Genomic DNA, 23,062 nt, shown 5'->3' with positions numbered 1-23,062 from the left:
GCCTATGCACACACTTGCAACACGGCACTAAATTTCATTAGCTGTGCAAACGTAACAAGCGGCAACACACACATAAACCTGAATGCAAATCACACAGTGGTCAAGCCATGCAAGAATGCATTTCTTCAGGGTTGTATGTGTGTCACCTGACATGGGTTCTACGCTCTTAACTTTATATAATATATATATGCATATATTCGAGACCCACGATCTGCCTTAAGTTTGGCTCTTCGTGCACTTTGCAGCCAACTCCGCCACCCACAGTCTAAGGGTAGTGCGGCAGACTGCCAAAACATGCCACATGTGGAGCTGTGCGCGCAGGTGGATGTGTCTGCATGCCGACTAATTTGATTTGGCGGCGATGAAAGTTGCTGACTTTTGTTTACACAAATATCTACAAAGTGGTTTAGAGAAATCAGAATGCAGCGGAGAAGGAAAACAGTTGTTGTCAAAAGAGAAAGGCAGACGGGTCTAACTGAGTACACAGAAATGTGCGTATAATCCAAACTAGAGGACAACTGAAAGCATGAAAAGCGAATAAAGGGAAGTTTTACTGCCAAAAAGGAGGGATCGGAGTCGGAGTCCGAGGAAGACGACGACTTGGGTTTCGGTCTTTTCGACTAAACAACTCAACACTAAAGTTGATAATACAGACCATACAGGAAAATATTAACATATTACTTGTATTATAAGACGGCCATTAAATTAGAGGTCGAACAGTATATACATTTTTTTGTCAATATTCATTTCTGGGAACTCGCTCGTGAACTCACAAAATACAGAAAGTGGCTGCCAGCTGTATTTTTAAACACAAAAAGAGCAAGGTGAGCTTGAAAACGACGCTGTTAAGGACTACGGGCTATGCGCTTGTCTTTAAACTCACGTTTAAACTGTGACGGCAATTCAGATCAATCACCTTTGAGTCCAACAAATCACAAAGTGTTAATACTACCTGCTGAGCTCTTACTCAACTCCTTGCCGGTATCATCGCTTAAACATTTGTCGAAACCTTGACAAACCGCAAATCATTGCTTCGCGCGCAAACGGCGGCCGGGCGTGTGCCTGCCGGTGGCTGGCACCAAACAGAGAGACTAAAATAGTTTCGGCAACTATTTTCGTACAAATGAAAGAATGTTTGTGTGGCGCTGCATGCTACGACAACATTGCAACTAAAGAAGTTTGTCTTCGACAAATAGTAGGCCAAACTGTCAGTCGAATTTTAACTGAGCGCGCGCTCACTCACCAACTTCATTTCTGCTCACCCGGTGCTCGCTTGCCACCTTACGCTTGGCATATTTGTCTGCCGTTTACGATAAACAATTACAAAAGTCACAAAGTTTTGCTGCTTCCCGCCCAGTGCATCCCGCGCGGCGGCGTCAACGACGCCATTCGCAAGATATTCATAACTGTAAACGCGTGTAAGAATAAGCATATGCAAGCATTAAGGTGTGCGATTGCGGCCAGGAATTTTGCAGCCAAGAATTTCTAGCATTCCTTTGCTCGTCGCGGTGTCAAGCCAAGCAGCTCTGCCTCTCACTCATACGCCGCGCGCGCTAAGTGCTTTGCCAGTCGCATTTGCATGTCTGCGAAATTTATTTTTGGCGGATTTAAGTAAAGCTCTGAAGGGTGAGAGGCAGTGTAGTGCGCGCAGTTTGTTGCTGTTTGTGTCAATATGCAACAATTTAATGAATACAAATTAATTTTTTGTTTCTACATACGTTAAGCGCGTTACAGCTGTAGTTAAATATGTTTATTAAAATTTCATATGCAGCCATTAAATTCATTGGAATGTGAGCCTGTGAGCCATCATATGCGTGATGGCTGTGACATTGTGACGGCAGCGCTGATATACAAATGAGATATGATATATTAAAGGCTTGCCGTTAGCGGCAGGAGGCGAGATAAAATTAAATGTCAATTGTGACCGATAAAAGAGTCATTAATCAACGACAAGTCACGGAAAAAATTCAACATTAAAAGTTTTGATAAAAATTTGCAAAAATATATATTTTATATAAAAAATTGTCAAAACGGGATTTAAAAAATTAAATACAAAATTATGAAAGAGTTAACTTTGATTGCAGTGAAGGTACATATAATACCTTTCACAAATAAAAAAGATTCCTTACAAGAACTTTGATCGGCCAATTCGTATGGCAGCTATATGTTATAGTGATTAGGAAATAATTTCTGCCAAATTTCTTGAAGATATCTCGTCAAATGAAAAAGTTTTCCATACAGGGATTTGATTCCGATTGATCAGTTTGTATGGCAGCTATATGCTATGGTGGTCCGAAATCGATTTTTCCGACAAATGTGCAGCTTCTTGGTGAGAAGAGGACGGGTGCAAAATTTTTGTTCGATATCTCAAAAACTGAGGGACTAATTCGCACCTATACAGGCTTACGGACAGACAGACATGGCTAAATCGACTTAGATCGTCACGCAGATCATTTATATATTGGGTAGTCGAAAAAGTCTTTTCGTACTTCTAATCAATTTTGAACATATTTTTTTTTACTTTTATAATAATAAATAAATAAAGCACATCTATTGACAAAATACGAAAATACTTTTTCGATTACCCAATATATAGCTCTATGTTTTCTTTTGGAAGTTACAAACATCATGGCAAACTTAATACAACCTGTTCAAGGTATAATGAACCACAAAAATATACCAAAAATTTTTAAATTAAAAAAATAATTCAAAATCAGAAATAAGATAAAAAATACTATTTAATATAAAAAATTTCATCTGACCTGATAAGACCGCCCCAAAATCATCAACATCGAAGTCTCTCAAATCTTTAGAGCCTAACGGTTTAGCACGCGCGCTACCGTTTGACAGCTGGCAGCACCACAAAAGCACCAGAGCTCGCCACACCACTCTTAATTACTAAATCAAAGACATTTAACCGCATAAATGCAGCCACAACGGCGACACAGAAAAAGATTTTAGGAATGTCTGCCTATTAATTGCTCCACATACATACATACATACACGGCAACTCGTAGTGAGTGTGTGTGTGGCTTTGGAATTTGTGCGTTTGCTACTGTTGGCGATCATTGGCTTTTGGCGGCTTTGAAATGCAACCAAAGACGCAAGCCAAAAAAATATGACTTCAAGACAACAAAAAAAATGCAAACTGACAGTTACATTGCACATGTCAACCGCACAGATGCTTGCAGTGGTTTTGTGTGCGTTAATATCTGAGTTGGGCATCTTACGGCAATTTGCCACAAGCGCGTTACACGCATAAAAAACGTGCATATATGTATGGCTGTGTGTTCAAATATGCCAGTATTTATTATGATGGACGGCCGGTGGCGATAAGTAAATTCCGCGGTTTGATAGAAAACGAGTGATACAACGTTAAACGCTTTTGATAGTTAAACATACGAATAATTGGAGCTAAAATTAGCTGGAGATAAATATGCTGCAGTAATTGACCCAAAATAACACGGAGCATAAATTAAGCCGAAACACATATGTACATGTGGGAAGGAGCAGCGGAAATTTTGTTTATATGCGGCTCTTTCGAATTAGGCACGCTCTAGCACAGCCCACTGTTTGTCATAAACCGTGTGAAAATTAGTGGCACAGTGTATTATTTTTCATAAACCGTCTGAGGATCAAAAACTAAAAGAGTCGCTAATGTGAGATGTGTAATTAAGATTTACACTCGTTTTTTAAAAAACAATATATATGTAAGTATGCTGAGAATTATATACTCGTGGGTTAAGGGAACGAAATAAAGATGATTTAACATATTTATATACTTTTTGTTGTTTTTTATTTCTACAGCCATCTTGTACTGTATATTTAATACTTTTGCGAGTGGCGAAACGAACAAAGAAGTGGTAAGCATTAAATAAAAATTTGATAAATACGAAAAGACTTTATCGGCTAACCAATATTTAAGCACTGGAGTCAAAAAATTGGCATTGCATCTTTTTGTCTTTTGTCAAGATGATAGACACTTTGCAATCTCAAAAATGCTGAAGGTTACGCCTGTCACACAAAGCAACGGAAAGCATTTTCAAGTAAGGAACCTGTGTCTGCGTACAAAACCAACACTCGAACGATCGTGCGCTTGTCTCTCAAAATACGAGCGCTACTTCAAAAGGTTTCGATTTAACTCAACTACAAGTTGGCAGGCACTTAATGCCTTGTATTCGTATTTCGCAGCCACATTTATTATCGTCTTTTTAATTATGCATTTTTTGCAGCAATTTGTAGTTGCCCTCACCGCCGCCCGCAAACGTGTCGATCACACGTCAAAATAGACAGTTGCAAAGCAGCAGCAACACTTGTCTTAACGACGCTTAGCAAATTCGCGATGCGCCACCCACCACCGCTCGAGTTATGGCCAAGCGCACGTGCTTGACAGGGTGCAGCTGCCATCAAAGTCAGGCACCGATCGTCAGTCATCAGTGGCGTAAGCGTGCGCATTTATTCTCCGCGTTTTGCACTTGCTGGACTTTAATGAACAGCACACGTTTCGATCATGGCGAATGTTGGGCAAATACTGAGTCACACAGGCAATTATGAGCTGTTGCATTATTTATGAGGCACGCGCTTGCATATTTGCAGCGCTTACTGCGACTGACAGCTATGCGAATTTCAACCAAAAGCTAATGTCTTTAAAGCATTTGCGCGTCAAAAGCGTAGCAAAAGAAGAAAAACACCGCGAAACTGTTTGAAACGCGCGCGTTCATTTGCATGATCGGTTCGCTGACAGCGCGCGCATGTTGTTTCTCGAAGACTGCTTCGATGTGGCAAACTCATATCGCCAGCGATAATAGCAACACCATTTAGCCATTAATTTTGATGTTTAAAGGAGTGTTTGGCCGGTGCTGGCGTGTCACGATCAATTGGTTTGCCATTCAACCAACGGCGACATTTTGTGAGCAATAAAAACCCGTGTTTGTGTGGCGCCACAGCGCAGCAAATCTTTACAAGCTGCATAGCACATTTTAATCGTTTGTAGTTTATCACAACTGATTTATGCGGACAGTTTGAAAAATTTGCTAACACGTCAGCTAATTTGTCGCTGATTAATTGTTAATGGGTGCAGAGGGAGAACGCGTTGAAGGCGGCGTGGCGCAAAACTGTGCGTTGGCAGCAGTTAAGTGAAGTTCAGTGAAATCAAAAAATAAATTATGGCTCAATATATTTCAAGTTTCATCAAGAAGATGAGATCGTATGCCGTAAACATTTTCCCTGTGCCAATCATTGCTTGTAAAACAGGTTAAGGCTTCGCTATACAAGTGATCAAGTCAATTCGGCAGCAGTTGTTTGAGTAGTCGCGAAATCTCATACTATGAACAAGCAGCTCACAATTCATCGCCAGCAGTAAACTTCAGCAAGTATTACAGCGTTTTTGTATTTTAATCAGAACAATGAAACAATTACTCATTTCATATTTCATTTTTGTTTCAGCTGGTTCATATATGCCGATCTATTGCGATCAGTGATCGCGTGAGTCCAACAAAGTTAATGGCTGTTGTAATATTCGCTTGTAAAAATGCATAAATTATTCAAGTGCCACATTACTACCAATTTCAACAGACACACTCATGCCTAAGCCACTTAGAACACATGAGCTCATAAGCGATCGTGTTCGATCGTGTGCGATTTTTTGCCACGAAAATGCAAATATGAAAAACTGTAGATGTAAATGAACATATTTACATACACCTAATGTGTCATATAGCTGACATAGCTAAGTTGTGTGCAGAATTAACTATTCTAATACTGATCGAATTGTTCAGCTTTGATCGTCACTTGAGCAAACAGATCATGCTCGATTGTGTCTGAATAAAAGGAAATGTAGCCATATGGATAAACATTTTTACCTACATACTTATTTGGTTTAAGATTAATGCGGCAATGGGAGAAGCCACATTTATTTCATCGATCATTTTCTTTTCCATAAACAATTAGTTATGTCATGATAAATTTGTTTTACATAAGTATGTAATGAGATCATGATAAAAATTAGTACAAATTATATCAGTTGTGATTAATACCACAATGAGTAAGCCCAACCAAGAAGATATCAATATAATATCTCGCCAAATAAAAAAGTTCTCCTTGCAAGCACTTGAATGCGATCGTTCAATTTGTATGGCAGCTATATGCTATAGTAACCCGATATTGGTGGTTCCAACAAATTAGTAACTACTTTTGTGAGAAAAGAAATTTGTGCAAATTTCAGATCGATATCTTGAAAACTGGGGACTAGTTTGGCCGAAGGGTAGACGGACATGGCTAAATTGACTCAGGTCATTGCGATGATCACTTAGAAACATATTAGATAAGGTTTCTGACGTTTATTTCTGGCTTCCTTCGTGGCTAACTTAATATACCCTATTCAGAGTATACAAATTAAAAGACTTGATTCTTTACAAAGTATACAAGTATTTGCGGTCATAAAGTGACAAAATGAGAGAAAAGGAAAAGCTCAGGGCTCAAAATGTTCTAAAAGAATTTTCCATACAAGTTGTCTGGAATTTTATATGAAAGCTCTCAGTGTTTTAGAGAAAGGGTTACCCATGAGTTACCCTGGCGTATAAAGTGGTTAATATTGAAGTGTATATGAAAGCTTTCATGGAACTTTTAGCATTTTATTGTTAAAATACTGTGTTTTAGAGACAATCTCGCAGCTCAAAGTCAAATATGACGAAAGCTTTATTACTGCATTAAAAAATTGAGTCATTAAATGTGAAAGCTTTAGCATAAAGTTTCATTTCTATGCAAGTTTCGATATAAAAAAAGCTGCCGCTTAAATGTTCAATAACTGCAACGATTGTTTACTTTACGATTTAACACGAATTAAGTCAACCGGCCAAGCCAAAGCCCAGCTACACACACAAACGCCGCTTCGTAAACGTTAACCGATGTAAGTCGTGTGTGCGAATTTAATTAAAATCCACCTTTTTGTGCGAGTATCTGCTGCTTTTTGCACAAGTAACCAAACCGCACTCGACGTGCATATGTAAGCAAGTAATTGCCACCGTCGCTGCGCTGATGCGGTTGATAAGCCTGCGACGGCGCGGCCATTTGTCAGATATGGCAACCATGATTGTGCGCACGACCAATTCGCCGATTGATGAATTGATGCAATTTCCATGCAAAAGATGAATACCAAACAGATGTTATGCGGCCACAACCCCACACAAACAGTCGAGCACCAGCAACGTTATGTGTGTGCATGTGTTGCAAACAAAGCAAAGTGGCAATAACTGCCGGCGGCGGCACATACTTTTGTTAAAATAACTTTCCCGCTTATTTTTAGCGTCCGGAAAATATTTTATGAATATTGGGCGGCTAAATGCGGCTGGCGTTGGGCGGCACTGACGTGCGGTGGCATGCCACATATATTGTCTACCGCTAGATTGACTTTTATTTTCATTAGCGCATCAAGTAATTGGCTATTGGCTACGTTCGGGCGGAAGGTGGCGCTGCATTGAGCTGCTGGTCATGAACTTTATGGCTGAGCGGCTTTCAATAAAATGTCGCAAAGTGTACGAGGCGTGGCAACAACAAAAGCGCGTGTTTATTTATTTTATTTGTGGCGACATTGCAGCGCAGCATGAGACATTGCTGCATACATGAACTATGGCGGGTATGATTTACTTGATAGTCTGCAAACATATCTGCTATTGCATGCCACACATACAATAAAAATCAATTTGTGTAGAGAATTTTTTCGGCTATAATAGTAAAGGTGGCATGGTTAGCATAAAACCAACATTTTGGTTAGCAATTTAGGAAATATTTACTATCAAAAATTTTGAAATGAAGCATATTTTAAAAAAATCGACGCTTTTTTTTCATGATGCACTGATGTTGCCGCAGTTCCTTCGATTATTTATTGGCGGGTCCGCCGAGGGGTGTGTTTGCAGCGCTAGAAAAATAAATTACGCTTATCTGTAATGCAATCTTCATGCCACATGCATGTCAGTCGCATATCTGCACACCTTGTGTATTGACATATGCATGTGTGTGTGTTATTGTTTATCTCATTAAATACGCGTAAAGCTGCTGTGGCGATCGCGGCGAACTGCGATTGATTTACGTTGACATTCGCCTCGATAAAAATGCAATTGCAGCACATATCTCAATGAGCCGCACATATATGTACATACATATGTATATACATATATAAAATATTTCGCATAAAAAGAGATAAAAGAGAGGGTATAGAAGTTAGTGTGGCCGCTATGCAGCAGAAATATGATCGCCGCACATATGATGTCACAAGGCACAGCAAGAGCAGCGACTCAAGAAAATAAATAATTATTGAAAGAATGCGCTAAGCAAAACGCAATAGTGCCGGCAGTGCGTCACCATCCTGTTGGCAATGCTTGATTGCTTATGTGTGGGTGAGTGACTGCTGCAACCAGCTGTGTTATGCTGGCGGCGCTGAAAAGTGGTTTAAGGTATATTGGGTAGTCGAAAAAGTCTTTTCGTATTTAGTCAATAGATGTTGTTGCAGTCGTATATCTCCAGTGTTACCAATCACATATAAAAAAGTTGAAGTTTGATTAGAAATACAAAAAGACTTTTTCGAAGACCTTGTACTGAATTGTAAAGGAAGTTTAACTAAAATTCGATGTTCCAAAAACTTGGAAAAATATGTTTTTGTCGAATTTAACAATACTGGTTGCTTAAACGAAAATATTAATAACAGAGAAGATGCTGAAGAAATATCAAGTGAAAGCTCTGAAACTTTAGAGATCAGTTCTGTCAAATATAATCAAAATCGAAATGGAATTTAAAATGCAAGCTTTTAATAAAAACTTGAAAACAGTGAAAGCTTCCGGGTGAATGTGGTTGTTTATTAAAATATTTGAAAGCTTCTCAAAAGCTGATATGAAAGCTCAGGTGAAAGCTCTGATCGTATAGTATTCATTGTTTAATGAAAACATGATAACAGTGAAAGCTTCCGATTGAAAACTAAGTTACAGCTTTTTCTCACTTTCACAACTACTTTTACATCATACTGATGAAATCTCAGGTGAAAGCTGTAAACTTGTAGTATTCAGTTTTGTCAAACTTGTTCAGTATTAAAATAGGATTTAATATGTACGCTATCAATGTGATCATGAAAAAGTGAAGGCTTTTAAAAGAAAAAATTTTAAACTAACAATTCTTATTATTTTCGCCGATGACTTCATAGCTTTAATTCATGCTCACTCGGAGCACTTCGAGCCGCTACTAATTTCCGCCAAATCATTGCAAATATTTTTCTTTAAATGATTTAAATTGCACGTTAACACAGCTGGATGCCACGGCGCGCCGCACCAAGTGATGACACACTCTTTCTATCGTGTTGCAGCTGCGACAGGCAACAATTAGCGGCGCTATGATGCATTGCCAAGCGGCGGCAAAGGGTAACGCTCACGATATTTTTTACTGAATATATTTCTTGGCAGCTAAAAATCTATGAAAAATAGCGAGCAAACAGTTAGTTTTGCATTGCGGAATGTGGTTGTATGTGAAAATTTATGTATGTATTCTTATGTATGTAAGTAAATATTTTCTGCATATTTATTATATGACTTGTGGCAGCTGTCAATTCACTGTGCGGCAGATAGCACCCAGACAAATCAAAGCAATTGAACTAACAAGCAATTTTATCGGCAAATAAATTTGAATATTGATAAATTCGACGCTGCCACAATCGAAAGTAATGCTAAATAAATTAGTTAGATCGCTTTTTTGCAATTGACTCAAATTGTGTGGCCCAAACTGCATTGCAATGGATTGGCAACCACGCAAGTTTAGTATACATACATACATATGTATAAAAGTTGCTTGGAATCAAGGTGCTGTGAAAAATGACTGCAACAACGACAGAAAACTGCGAACACGCACACACACACGCGGCTGCTGACTGTCCGCTGTCTGCTGTCCGCTGCTGGCTGACTATTGTCATTAGCAGGCGTGTGTGTGCGCGTTTGGTCGCTGCAGTGACGCTAAGTGGCGCGCGAAATTGTGTCATTGCTAACGAACGAGCGCGACGGCGGACGGACACATGGGCGGACAGACATGCAAAAGCCACTGACACAAACAGCGCATATTTTTAGCAACATACGCATAGCTAGGTATATATATGTGTGTGTGTGCGTTCGTTTGGCGTGCCAACACATGCTCCAGAATGCCAGGCAGTCAGCCAGCCGGTGCACTGGCCGTGGCACTTGAAGATGCGCAGCTCACACCACCTGTCACACGCACACACACCCGCGCACAGAACGGCAGAAAACGAGTACAAAAAAGCGCTGAAATAGAAATCAAAAATGACACCTCGGCAACAACAACAACAATAGAAAATGAAGCAAAATAACTTCATGTTGCAAGAGAGCGCGCAGTCTGTGGCACAGTTGAAGGCGAAGGTGCCAGTGCCGGTGCTGGGTTGCATTTAAGAACGAAAAGCAACAGCAACAAAATGAGAATGCGCTCAAAAGACTTCAAGCAATGCCGCGGCGGTCATTTTACAGTTGCGGCTGCTGCGCCAGCTACTGGGCGGCGTGCGACTGGACACGCTGTTCAGGTTACGCGTACATGCCGCAATTGTTGTTGTTGTCGCTAGGTAGTGTGGTTCTATGTTCTTTAAATTTGTTGTTGTGCCATTTTTTAATATACACAGCAAGGCGTTTGCTGCCACATTCAGCAGTTTCTGTTGTCGGTGGCTTATTCTAAGCATTTTTCTACAGTTTGCATTTTGGTTGTTGTTTTTTTGGAAAATTTGGACAGCAATTCGAAAACTGGCAACTCAGGTGTCAACTGAGTGTGTTCTCCCGTTTGCTTAGCGAAATGTTGCAACAGTTGCACTGCTCGATGTTATGGATTTGAAAACCGCTTTGGCGGCAGAGCGCGGAAACTTGAAGCATGAGTATATAAAGATTTAGAAGCGAAAGTCTTAAGTCCGCTTTTGATTTGAGAAAGTAGAAGGCTTTCCAGCCAAGCTTTGGTTGACACTTCAGCATTATTAATTTTGGGAAGAATCAGAGATAAATTTAATAAAAAGTGAATATTTTAAAGATTTTAATATATGATAATATCGTCAGAAATAGCTTAACTAGAAATTTTAAATTTTGTATCAAAATGAGCTTTTTTGGCAGACCACATCCATATCTTAAGCAATGAGTTGACAGTTAATTGAAAAGAGCATGATTTTAAGACTTTCATTTACATTGCGGAGATTAAAATGACAAACTGAACATTAAAGCTCCAGTGTGTGTTATAGAACTTCTTAAACCTTTTTATGCGCTTCTAAAAGCGTATACACTTCATCAGCTAATTTCAATGAGAGAATAATCGTTCAGACTTTCAATTTCCTTTGAGGCTTAAAGTTACCTTCAGATTTTGAAAGCCTCTGTACGTAACACGAGAGCTTTTTAAGTGCTCTTTTAAAGCATATAGCGTTTGGACTTTAAACCGATTCCAATGCTTGTGAGAAAAAAACAATCCCTTGCTGATCTCAGATTTTGAAAGTATTATAAAGCTTTTTAAAGCTTTTTAAGTGCTTTTTCCAAACGTATAGTGTATACGCTTAAAATGATTCCCGTGCTTGTGAGAAAAAAATAATCTATTAGAAAGCTTTTTAAGTGCTTTTTCAATCGATTCCAATGCTTTTGAGAAAAAAACAATCCTTTGCTGATCTCAATCAAGTTACTACTATGTCCTGGTTGCAAACAATTATGATGTAATCCTCAATCACCTCAAGAATTTTTTTAAGAAAAAGCTTTCAGTAAGAGGTATTGGATTCACATTTTTGAGACTTTTCGTGCGGTAAAACTGCGCTTTCTGAATCATACATATTACATATGTGTATGTAGCATATAGTTCGGAAACTAGCTTTCATCAACCCCTTCTAAAACTAAGCTTTCCGAGTTATATTACTCGCAGAATATTTTTTGCTGACATTTACACATTTTTTCTACTCAACTCATTGTGGCCCAGTAAAGTCAACACTTTTACTCTCAGTCAACGGAAATTGCAAACTTAACTAACCGAAAATAAACAAACAATATGCAACAACAAAGTGGACAATATAGCTGTTGTAGTAACCGGAAAAGTAAGTGATTTCAAAGCGTCCTACGACGGCGGGAAAAATGCATTCTGTCTACATTGTGGGTCATAGATCTTACCACACACCGCTTGCGATTGGTCTCGGTCACTGCGTGTGGGTGTTAGTTGCGCTTTTATGTTGCAGTCACATAGTAAAAGTAAACATTGGTGGATACAGCACGCGTACTCGAGGCACACATACACGACATGTGGCATGTTGACAGACATTACCGGAAAAACGACCAGTTGCAATTTGGAAGCTGACAATGAATAGACGCAGCCACAACAAACATGGGCAGAAGTTGGATTAAATACAACGGATTTGTGTCTAAAAGCAGGAGTGGAGGCGAGAGATTGTGGGTATTTTCGAAGGCATGTGTCGCCTTAAAGCAGCGGCTGCTACACTTTGGCTTTAATTTTTGACAGGATTGCATTGACAATTTTTGCCTTTTTCGAATAAAGAATTTTTCAGAAACGTCAAACGCTGTTGATAGCTGTTAAAGCTTCCGCCGAGGGCTTCAGCTAATTCACACGCCACGGCTAACCAGCTGATCGCCTGTGGCAGAGATTAAGTCACGTATTTAATAAGTTTTGCATTATTCCAGCGCTTTTCGCATTTCCTGCATACTCACGTTCCATCCGCGCAAAATCGTGTACTCAGCGAAATGCAGTGCGGCGCAGAGGCCCACAAGTTGCCAAACAAACAGCGAAGTGCATGTTAGTGTCGCCGAGAGCGAACCCCGCGTAATTCTAGTAGATAATGTGAAAATGAGTTGGTGCTACTTTTTATCTCGAGCAGTCGAAATTAGAAAAAGCCCTCTACACTTGCCACAAGCCGCTAATGTATGCAAAGGACTTGCGTGTGCACATGTGTGGCAGGGGCAAGTAAACGTCAAACGTGCGCGAAAATTCTGTTTAGCTTTGACAAATGAGAAACCAACAGAAATGCGGCACGAGGCGCTGATTTTTGACATATCCATTAACTGAAGTGTCAAATTACCGGTGTAGACGGTGAGGAAGAGAGCAGAAGGCATAAAAGCTGAGACAGCGCAGACAGCGGCACTTTTTTAATTTTCGTCTCTTAATTATTTTTTGATAAATATTTTGAATTGTACATACTTACGGACTTAGTTGTAAAATATTTCGAAACAATAATTTAAGTTTCAAGACTCACCTGTAAATAAAGAAGGAAAAATATTTATTAAAATCTATTGAATATATATATATATTTGGTATTATTTTTAATATATAGAATAAATGGTCGACCAAAATGGCACATATTTGGTTCGTTAAAGTTCATTATAAATATAAAAAATAAGCTGAAGTTTGATTAGAAATACGAAAAGACTTTTTCGACTATCCAATTAGAGTGATACAAACAAGCGTTAGATGAACAAAACTTTTGTACTCTGTGCAACATATTGCGAGAGTAGGAATAGCATTCAGAAGAATAAAAAACATCGATATAAAGATCTGTTTTCTTACAACACTTTTACGTGGGTTGGAAATTACACTTCCTGGAACGTCTTCATGGTTGTTGTTGGATTGTAAAAGTTGCTCTGATATTGCCACATATTAAGCAACAACAAAAGACGCAGTGATGCCAGCGAGTTTGCAATGGCAACAACGATCTTCATTTAATTATTCTTTAAGCTTTTTGTTGCTATAATTAGTATTTGTACACAATTTAAAAACAAAAGGTCTCTAAAAAAATTAAAACTATGGTGAATTTAATACAGCGCTTCTCGGTTACGTACGAAACAGTGAAGCTGTCAATCAAGCGGTGTACCGTTATGGTTTAGATAAAAAGAAAAATATATTTTAATTGTCAACGCTCAACAAAGCAGCAGCACGATGAGCATGGAAAACACATACATACATACATACATCTTGGTAAAAGTATGTGTGTATTGCTATGTTGGTTGTATTTAGAACCAAAAACGGTGAAGTACGAAAGTAACGAGCGCTGCAAGGCGGAGGTCAAAAGGTATAGAATTCTGCCTATAATTTTATTTGAAAACATATTCTTGTACCGTTGGAACAACAAGCAGCTGACCTTAAGAGTAGTAAGGTCAAAAACTGTTATTTTTCCAAAAAAAAAGTTAAACTGAATTGTTTAGAAGCAAGCAAACAAAAAATGTGACGAGTATTAATCGCGTTGCAAGCAGGAAGCTGAGCGCATAGGCAAGCGTGACCAACAAAGTGGCATATATACAATACAGCAACAACAAGGTAAAATGAGGACAAAAGCGCGAAGTGAAGGAGATAACAATTTTCGCAAGAAACTCCAGCGCGAAAGGCATTTTCGCGCTAGCAACGCGCCCGGCAGCTAAACGCTACTTCAGCGGCAACCGCCGCCAATGGCATTTCCTTCGCGCAACCGCCGCAAGCGCTGTTATTTTGAATGTGTGGCAGCAGCTATGGCATTCAGTAGCGTTTGTTGTTGTTCTATCAATGCTGATGTTGTGTGTTTTTGTGTTTTTTTTATGTACTTTTGTTGCTATTAGTATCAAATTTTAAATTTTTTTTAAGTTTTTTTTCTGCTTCTTCTTTGCTTTGCTCTAAGCTTCATTTTTTCGCTTTACACAGCTGCCGCTGTGCTAATATCAACTCGAAGCAAGAACAATAAACACACACTCTCGCCATATTCGCGCGCTTACCTCATAATGAGCAGCTATGTATGAGCGTCTCGCTTGTATCTTTGTTGCGCTTGCATTTTTGTTGCGTTTCTATCTGTTTATTTTTGAAATTTTTACTTGGCATTTGCTTTTTGTAATTGGAATGCGAAAGCTGACGGCCAGCACAGCGTTAAGCAGCAGCGTGTGAAGATGATACGTTTCTAACAACAACAAATGAGGGGTCTAGTGGACTTTTTACATACGCTCACACATACCACTGTGTGCGAAGTATTCAGTAAATGTAAGAAATGTAACAGCAACAACTGGCACAATTAGTGTCCGCTTTGTTAATGAAGTTGCCAGTCGAAACAAAATGTGTAACGTGGCGAAAATATTGAGTGATCTTCAAGCAAAGCGAAGGTAAGCACCCACACCAAGGCGAGCAGAGGCTCAGAGAGCCATGCGTGTACTTGAAGCTAACTGAGTGCTGCTAGAAGGTTGGGAAAGGAGGAAGTGCCAAAAATGCGCTTTATCTAACACTCGGAGCTAAGTTGGCACCGACTTTTTGTTAGGGACTTTTTCATAGAATTTTCTAATACATATAACTTAAATTAGATTTATTTTTCAATTTGTTTTTTTTTTTTTGTTTTGTTTTGGAGTTTTACATATTAAAAGTAGTCGCTATTGTTGTACACCAGTGTTGGAGCGAAACATGAAAGGTTGTTGGTAATGCTGTGGGCTATCAGTTTACGCGAAATTTAACCAAGTCAAGGGTGTCATTGGACAGAAGCACGCGCATTTGCCCAACAAAGTGACAATTTTATGCACAAAAAGGAAGATTGCTGAAGAGCACGAATAAAAGCAATTAAGCAAATTGTAGTTTAGGCTAAAAACATCACAAATATATATACAAGAATCTGATTTCGATCGTTCAATTCGGACGAGAGCTATGTCCTATAGGATTTACGTAAGCTTTACTGTAAAGTCCATACCAATTAGTTTACAATCGAAAGAGTTATAAAGATCGAATAGTACTGTAATTTGTTTTCAAGTTTTGTAGCCAACCTATCAATATGCAACCGGGTACACAAAATTTGGGTGCCGGGGCTTAGCCGGAAATGACCTAGCCGACGAACTAGCTCGCGGCAGCGTCCAAGATGGCGGAACCACAACCATGCATCGCAGTGGGATTCCACACTCTTAAGGAGCTGCTCTGCATGGAGGAGAGAGTGGACAGAGTATAGCACTGACGGCAGGCAGCAGGAATGCGCCATGCCAAGCTGCTTCTGGAAGGGAACAACCTCTCGAGGTTTAAGAACATAATCAACCTCCCTTGTGACAAATTCCGCCTCCTTGTCGCGCTCTACACAGAGCACTATAGGCTCAAGAAGCACTTGTCCAACATGAGCATAGTTTCTTGCGCAAACTGCCGGTTCTGCGATATGGAACAGGAAACCTCAGTAGCAGGCTTAAGGCTCTAGGTGCCATCTACGTCGCAGTGCAATACTTCGTTATTAACTATCTATCTATCTAACAATCTTTTCTATCTTTTTAGCTTTTTCCAAAAAAAGCACAGCTTTCATATTAGTCACGAATATAAGTGAAAGTTTGCAATTCAAGACAGTGACGCCAAGGATACTATCACGGCAGCTGGTGTTATTGTGTAAATTAATTCGAAAGCTCGCCTAAGCTATAGCTGAAAGCTCTTGCTTGAAGTTAAAAAAAAAATAAATGCATACCATTGAAGGAAAATCACCAAGTTGAAGCTGTTTATAGGAGATTTTAAACTGAAAGCTTTTAATTCTTTCAAAAAGCTAGTGTTGCAAGTGAAAGCTGTTCTCAGGTGTTTTCTAAAAAACAAACGCCATTTTCATTTTCCTAACATATATAAGTGCAAGCTTACTTTAACTACAAGTGAAAGCTCTTGCAAATTAAATAAAAGCCATTGATGGAAGATTTATTTATGGACGATTTTACACTGAAAGCTTCTATTGCTCTCAAAAAGCTAATGTTGCAAGGGAAAGCTGATCTCAAGTTTTTTCTAAAAAATAAGCGCCATTTTCATGTTCCTAACAAATATAAGTGAAAGCTCACTTTAACTGTAAGTGAAAGCTCTTGAAAATTAAATAAAAGCCATTGATGGAACATTTGAAACTGAAAGCTTTTATTACAAGTTATAAAGTTGTAAAGTGAAAGCTGTTGGCTTACCCGATTAAAAGGAAAGAAGCGCATTTGAAATAAATCTCTTTAATACACGATATGGTGCTAAGCTTGACAACCGTTTAAATCAAATTCTATTGTATTGGCGAAAGCTGTTTTTCAATTTATTTATATTTTGATATGGAATATGTCTTCATAAATATAAATGAACACATTTTCTGACGCGTTTTTGAATTGTACATATTTGTAGCCACTTAATCCTGATATTAGTTTGCGCTTATGTAATACTTTATGGAGCTTTGAAAGCAAAAGCTTTAAATAAACACATAAATCAGCGTGTTAATAGAATCGAGAGCGAAAAAATTGCTTCAAGTAGCCGAGAAATGGGGCTAATTGTTACGTTTCTAGATGTGGCACAATGTTCACTTAGAGTCACACATCGTCCAATGCACACACACACATACATGCATATAAGAAGCACTTTATTAGCCGTATGAGTAAGCTGAGCGCATTGTTGCAGTGTGGCAAGTTTTGTGATTATGAACGCTCCAATTAATTCACACTTGCATCTTAATTTTCACTTCAAGATCACAACAACAACAGCAATGCGCAAACAAAACAGCATACAAAAGTGGACAATATGCTGTTTTGTTCGTGTGTGGCTTGTTGTTATTGGTGGCAAACAAAAGTGGCGCACACAATTAACAGTTAAGTGCCTGTTGCAACAAAAAACGTCAGCATGAAAATGCCTGCTTATGTGTGGCAACAACAACTACAATGCCAGCTGTTTACACTATTACATTGCTGTGGTCGCGCTGGCGGCCATTTGTGCATGGTTGTTGCTGCATTCAAGTGCTGCTTTTAAGGGCAGCCGAACTTCGTTTGTAAACAAAAACTGTGGCACTCCAAAAACCGTTTGTTGCAATTAAATTACGACAATCGCTTGTTGCTCATATTCTGATTTGCTGCCTACACGTTTGCGCCCTTCAGCAGCGCCTAGCCGCCGTTGGCTGCCAGCAAAAGTAGTTTGAAAAGTCACATGCAGCCGCGCGCTGTGGCACTTTGATTGCGCGCATAAACAATGGGAAATGGGAAAGAAAGCTGTGCAACGCAATGAGTCGCCGTCGCCGCATAATGCCAGCAAAGCGTGCAACAGCAACAATAATAAACTACAAACTATTGAACTGCAGCAATCAAATCGTTGGTCTGCTGCCTGTTGCGCGCTGTCGCTGTGACATTTAATGCATTTTTTGCTGTTTGCGGCATTCACCACAATCGAACGGTTATTTGCGGTTAATGAGTTCGCCTCAGCTGCAACTGAACTGTGGCGCTGCGGAAGAGTCAGCTCTGACAGAGTTGTCATAAGCATTTGCTGTCTGCTTGAGCAAGCTTGAATGGCAAAAACGCAAACATGGTGAATATGCTAATGAAAAGAGTTTTATGCATTAACATCAAATCTTTTTAATAAAAATTCTCATTATTGTTATATGTGGTATGGGCAACATAAATGCTAAATTGGTTTCATTGCGTCTTTTAAATGAATTTATTGATTCACACGCAAAATATGCATCTTTCACGCTCATTAATCTCACTTAAAGAGTATTTGTGCAACAAATTGATGCGTGTGCATATCGATTTGCAAAAATTGAGTTTCGAATTTTCTATTTATTATTTATTTGTTGTTATTGTGTTTTTATTTTGCGCAAATTATGCAATTGTGTGCTCGCGCCTGGCAACAACCTTGGCATTTTGCGGTCAATTACAATGGTGACATGTTGCAACTATTAATTGCGCGGCATGGTTGTGCGCGTACGTGCAACAAGTGCAACAGGCAGCCAAAGTAATTAATAATCATTAATATCGATGGGTGTTGTTGTTGGTTTTTGCTTTTGTTGTGTTTTTTTTACATACGTGCGAAGCATGCAACAGTTGTGCATGCGGTAATTAAAAACGAAAATATTCTCAATGTTTAATAAATGAAAAATGCACAAAATGAAATTAAATTAAAAGGCGATAAATAAATAAAATGTTGCAAGGTCTATTAAATTAAAAAAATACTAATTGGAAGAGTATAAAAAAGTTTTGAAATAAACAAAAAATAAAACAAACACAGCAACAGTTTAGTTTTGATTTAAGGAAAGAAAAAACTATTACAAAACTTGAAAATTAAAATAGAAAAATTTAAAAATTTTTTTGGGATGAAATAACAAATATTAAGAGAAATTAAAAAATTACAACAATAAATTCATTAAAATCAAAAAAATTTATTAGAAATAAAATATAAAAAAATTAAGAGAAATCGAGAAAAAAATTAATTAAAACTTTTTTTAATTTTAAATTGTTAAAAATTAAGAGGATTAAAAAAATTATAATAATAAATTCATTAAAATTAAAAAAATAATTCAAATTTTTTAGAAATAAAATATAAAAAAATTAAGAGCAATCGAGAAAAAAATAAATTAAAAAAAATACTTTTAATTTGTTAAAAATTAAGAGGATTAAAAAACTATAACAATAAATTCATTAAAATTAAAAAAAATAATTCAAATTTATTAGAAATAAAAAATAAAAAAATTAGGAGAAATCGAGAAAAAAAAATTAATTAAAAAATAATAATTTGAAATTGTTAGAAATTATGAGAATTAAGAAAGTATAACAATAAATTCATTAAAATAAAAAAAAAATAATTCAAATTTATTAGAAATAAAATATAAAATTTTAGAGAAATCGAGAGGAAAAATAATTTAAAAAAATTAATTAAAAAAATTATAATTTACAATTGTTAGAAATGAAATATAATGCCAAGAAAAATAAACAAAAACCATAAAAGTAATAAAAAGTGCATATGAAACCAAAAATTAATTTCAATTAAAAGAAAAACTTAATTAAATTCAAAAAGTAATTCAAACTTATTAGAAATAAAATATAAAAAATTACGTCGGTTCAAAAAAATGTTAATAAATATGGGGTAAAACAGTTGTGCATAGAAAATTAAAGCGCAAATAACCAGATTTCGAGTAACGCACTGTTGCACAGACTGCTGTAGCCCCACAAATAGCTGCTACAGCGGCACTTGATTGAAATTTATTGCAGCAATCACGTACTTATGTTGCAACAAACACGCCAACAGCAAATGCAGCCGCAACAAATAAAAAATTTGCGCAATTAAAGCGCTTGTATTATTGCAAACGCTGATTGAGGAGGCATGTTGCAGTTGCAATCACAGTGTCGCGGGAGTTGCTGGCGCCGCATCAATTTTGTTCAAGGTTGATGGCACTTATCAATTGATTTGGACAGATTGGAAGCTTAACTACTTAAACAAACATTGAACTAGGCAAAAAGGCGAGCGCGCGCGGGCATATATACTTACCATAAGAAGAGTAACCGCGTGCGGCACTTGTGGGCAGCGCGTCGAACAGCGCCGCTAGCAACAGCGCCAGCAACACCACACGCAGTGGCAAGCGGCGCCGACGTGGACGCGTTGAGTTCAATCTAGTGGGCGCGCACGCAGAGGGCGTGGCCATGCTGTTGCAAGAACCGCTGCTAGTGGGATTCGTGTGGGTGTTTTCGGGGCCGGGCCACCCCATTTTCGACTACTGGCGGTCGCACTGCTTACGTAGCAACGGTGTGCGTGTGGTGTGGCGCTTAACTATGGCAGTTTTAACACGTAGTTGTTGTTGTTTTTGTTGTAGTTTTGACTATTTTAAACACAATTTTGTGGCACGTTCAAAACGCGAGCGCTAAATGCCACAACATTAATGACAATGGCAGCATATAAATGTGTGTGCGATGCTACAGGCAAAAAAGGGAGAGAGAAAGAACATATAAGGGACGGTGCGCGCGCGAGGTCGGCGTAGGGAGCGTTGCTTGCAAATCGGTGACAGTGTAAATTTATTTTTTGCTCATAATTAATTGCGAGAAAATGCAGAAATTCACGCGGTTGCACTCAAGTTTAGCTTTTAATGTGTTGCATGCTTCATTATCCCGACAGGATGCTGAAGCAAGGACACGCGCTTTTTGGTATTTACTAAAATGTTAATTTCTTTTTCTGGGTTGTCCGGTTTGTGGGCGTGACGGTCATAAAAATGCACAGCGTGCGGTCGGTGTTGCTGATTTTGCTTTGAACACATTTTATGCCACGGATGTAGCAAAATGGTGAGTGGCAATGAATGCGGAATCAGTTGACTGTGTCTTAAGTGCTTGAAGAGGCGAGAAATCGCTGCGAGGACAACGCCGCTGTGCATGCTGTGAGCACATATCACCGGATGTGTTGTTGCCACACATACACATTTGTGGCAAATTCAATGCTTCCGTTACGGGTGTGACCTTTGACTCGTTTCCGCTATCCATTGCTGTCAACGAGTTGGTCAAATTAAGGATACAACGCACACACACACATTCAAGCGAGCACAACACGCACACAGAGACATACAAATATACAAATAAATAAAATTTCCTCTCCCCGAACGCGCCGCACTGTTTTTAATTTGCGCAAAATTTTTATTACGTTGTGGGCGTCTTACCGCAGCAGTCGCCCATCGTGCCATTCAGTCAGTCAGTCATTCACTCAAGCTCTCATTCGCTCTTTTGTTGCATTCAATTGCTCATTTGTTTTACACTACAACAGCAACAACCAGCCAGCTTTTTGCGTCATTTGCGGTTGCAACAGCGAAAACGCGCGTCTCCAGCGTCTCGCAGGTTGCCGCGCTTATACAAATGCATATAAAAGTGTGTGTGTGGCAAGTAACGCAGAGTTGTATGTGGCTTGCCCCTTTGAGCATATTAACAACTCTAATGTGTTTTCTGTTGTCATTTGTTGCCTCCTGCTGGCTACTCGTCTGCTTTTCACTCAGCTGCCTGAACCCCCCCTCCCCTTTCGCAAGCGATTCTTTCACTTTTCCCATTATGCTATTATTGTTGTTGTGCTGAGTGCTCGTCAGCCGTTTTATTGCGACATTTGCAACACTCATTTACATGACAATATTTTTTAAAGATCGCGAACGGCATTCGGTGCCGCGACCATAATCACAACAACAACAATAATAATGCAGAGCAAACATACAGGCGCGTGCACATTGTTGTGATTTTCATATTCAGATGCAAATTTCGCAGAGAAAAAAAATTATGCCGAAGGCGCGACGCACTTGTGGGAATGTTCTGATTTCGCTTATTTTTTAGTTGTTGTTTTTGCTGTTTTTCGCCGTTTCTTTTGATGTGCATGATAACTCGAGCACAAGTCAAAAGCACATAATTATCGGAAAATTGAAAGTGAAAAGAAAGGCTAAATGAGCGGAATAAGAAGACACAGCACAATTATGAGCTGGTGGCCCTACTTTCAAATAAAAATTGAATTTTCTTAATTTTATATTTCAAAACTGAAATTAATTTATTTATAGAAAGACTCAAAATAATTAATTAATTAAATTAATTTTCAAATTAAACCAAACTAATAATATTTAAATTAATTAATTTGTGAAAAACCTCAATATTATTAATTAATAAAATTAATTTAATTAATATTCAATTAATTTAAATAATATCAAAAAGTAAATTAATTCGTCGAATCAAATTTTCAAATTAAACAATATTAAATTATTTGAAATAAATGCTTCAGAATTATTAATTATTGAAATTAGGTCAAATAATGATCCAAAATTATTAATTAAAAAAATTTATTTAATTAATATTCAAATTAAACAAATTTAAAAAAATTAATTAATTTATCAAATGTTCAAAACATTAATTAATAAATGTCAGTTAATTAAAGTTCAAACAAAAAATTCGAAAATTTAAATTAAATTATTTATCGAATGACTTTAATTAAATTAATTTAATTAAAATATTTTTTTGCAAACTGTTAAAAATGTTTGAATATTATTATATTTTCTGGAAATTCCCAAGAATTAGACCCCCACACCTAACTCCCAAAAAGTTCGACTAATGTTATTTGTAAAAAACTCCACCATTGTGTTTTGTACCTCAAAGTTGCAACAGTGAACGCAGCGCTTTGTGCTTGCAACTTGTACTGGTTAAGCTAACGGTATTTGCTTCAATAGCGTTTTATAACGCTTAACTGTGCTTTAGGCTAGCTTTAGTGGCGCGTCATTAATTTTAATGAATAACTTGTTAGCATTAACAGACGATAAGTGAATGAAAATAAGAAATCAAGTAAAAAATCTAGTCAACCCAGCAGGCAGCAA

At 38.0% G+C, this 23,062-nt stretch overlaps 1 protein-coding gene across 27 annotated transcripts in view; it reads right to left on the bottom strand.

Moving 5' to 3' along the window:
* LOC126759931 (basement membrane-specific heparan sulfate proteoglycan core protein) overlaps nucleotides 1–23,062 on the bottom strand; it is a 157,663-nt gene that overhangs the window by 60,888 nt on the left and 73,713 nt on the right. For 2 of the 27 annotated variants that reach the window (XM_050475161.1, XM_050475162.1), the window contains exon 2: nucleotides 20,233–20,654. The exons of the other annotated variants lie outside the window; for them this stretch is intronic. In XM_050475161.1, the coding sequence (XP_050331118.1) occupies nucleotides 20,233–20,449 (217 nt within the window). In that variant the 5' untranslated portion in view covers nucleotides 20,450–20,654. The remainder of the gene's footprint in view (nucleotides 1–20,232; nucleotides 20,655–23,062) is intronic. 27 annotated transcript variants of the gene reach the window in all.

The sequence above is a fragment of the Bactrocera neohumeralis genome, chromosome 5 (genome assembly GCF_024586455.1).
Source record: "Bactrocera neohumeralis isolate Rockhampton chromosome 5, APGP_CSIRO_Bneo_wtdbg2-racon-allhic-juicebox.fasta_v2, whole genome shotgun sequence".
NCBI lineage: Eukaryota > Metazoa > Arthropoda > Insecta > Diptera > Tephritidae > Bactrocera > Bactrocera neohumeralis.
Note: the sequence above shows the minus strand (reverse complement) of the source record. Positions and strands in the feature narration are given on the sequence as shown.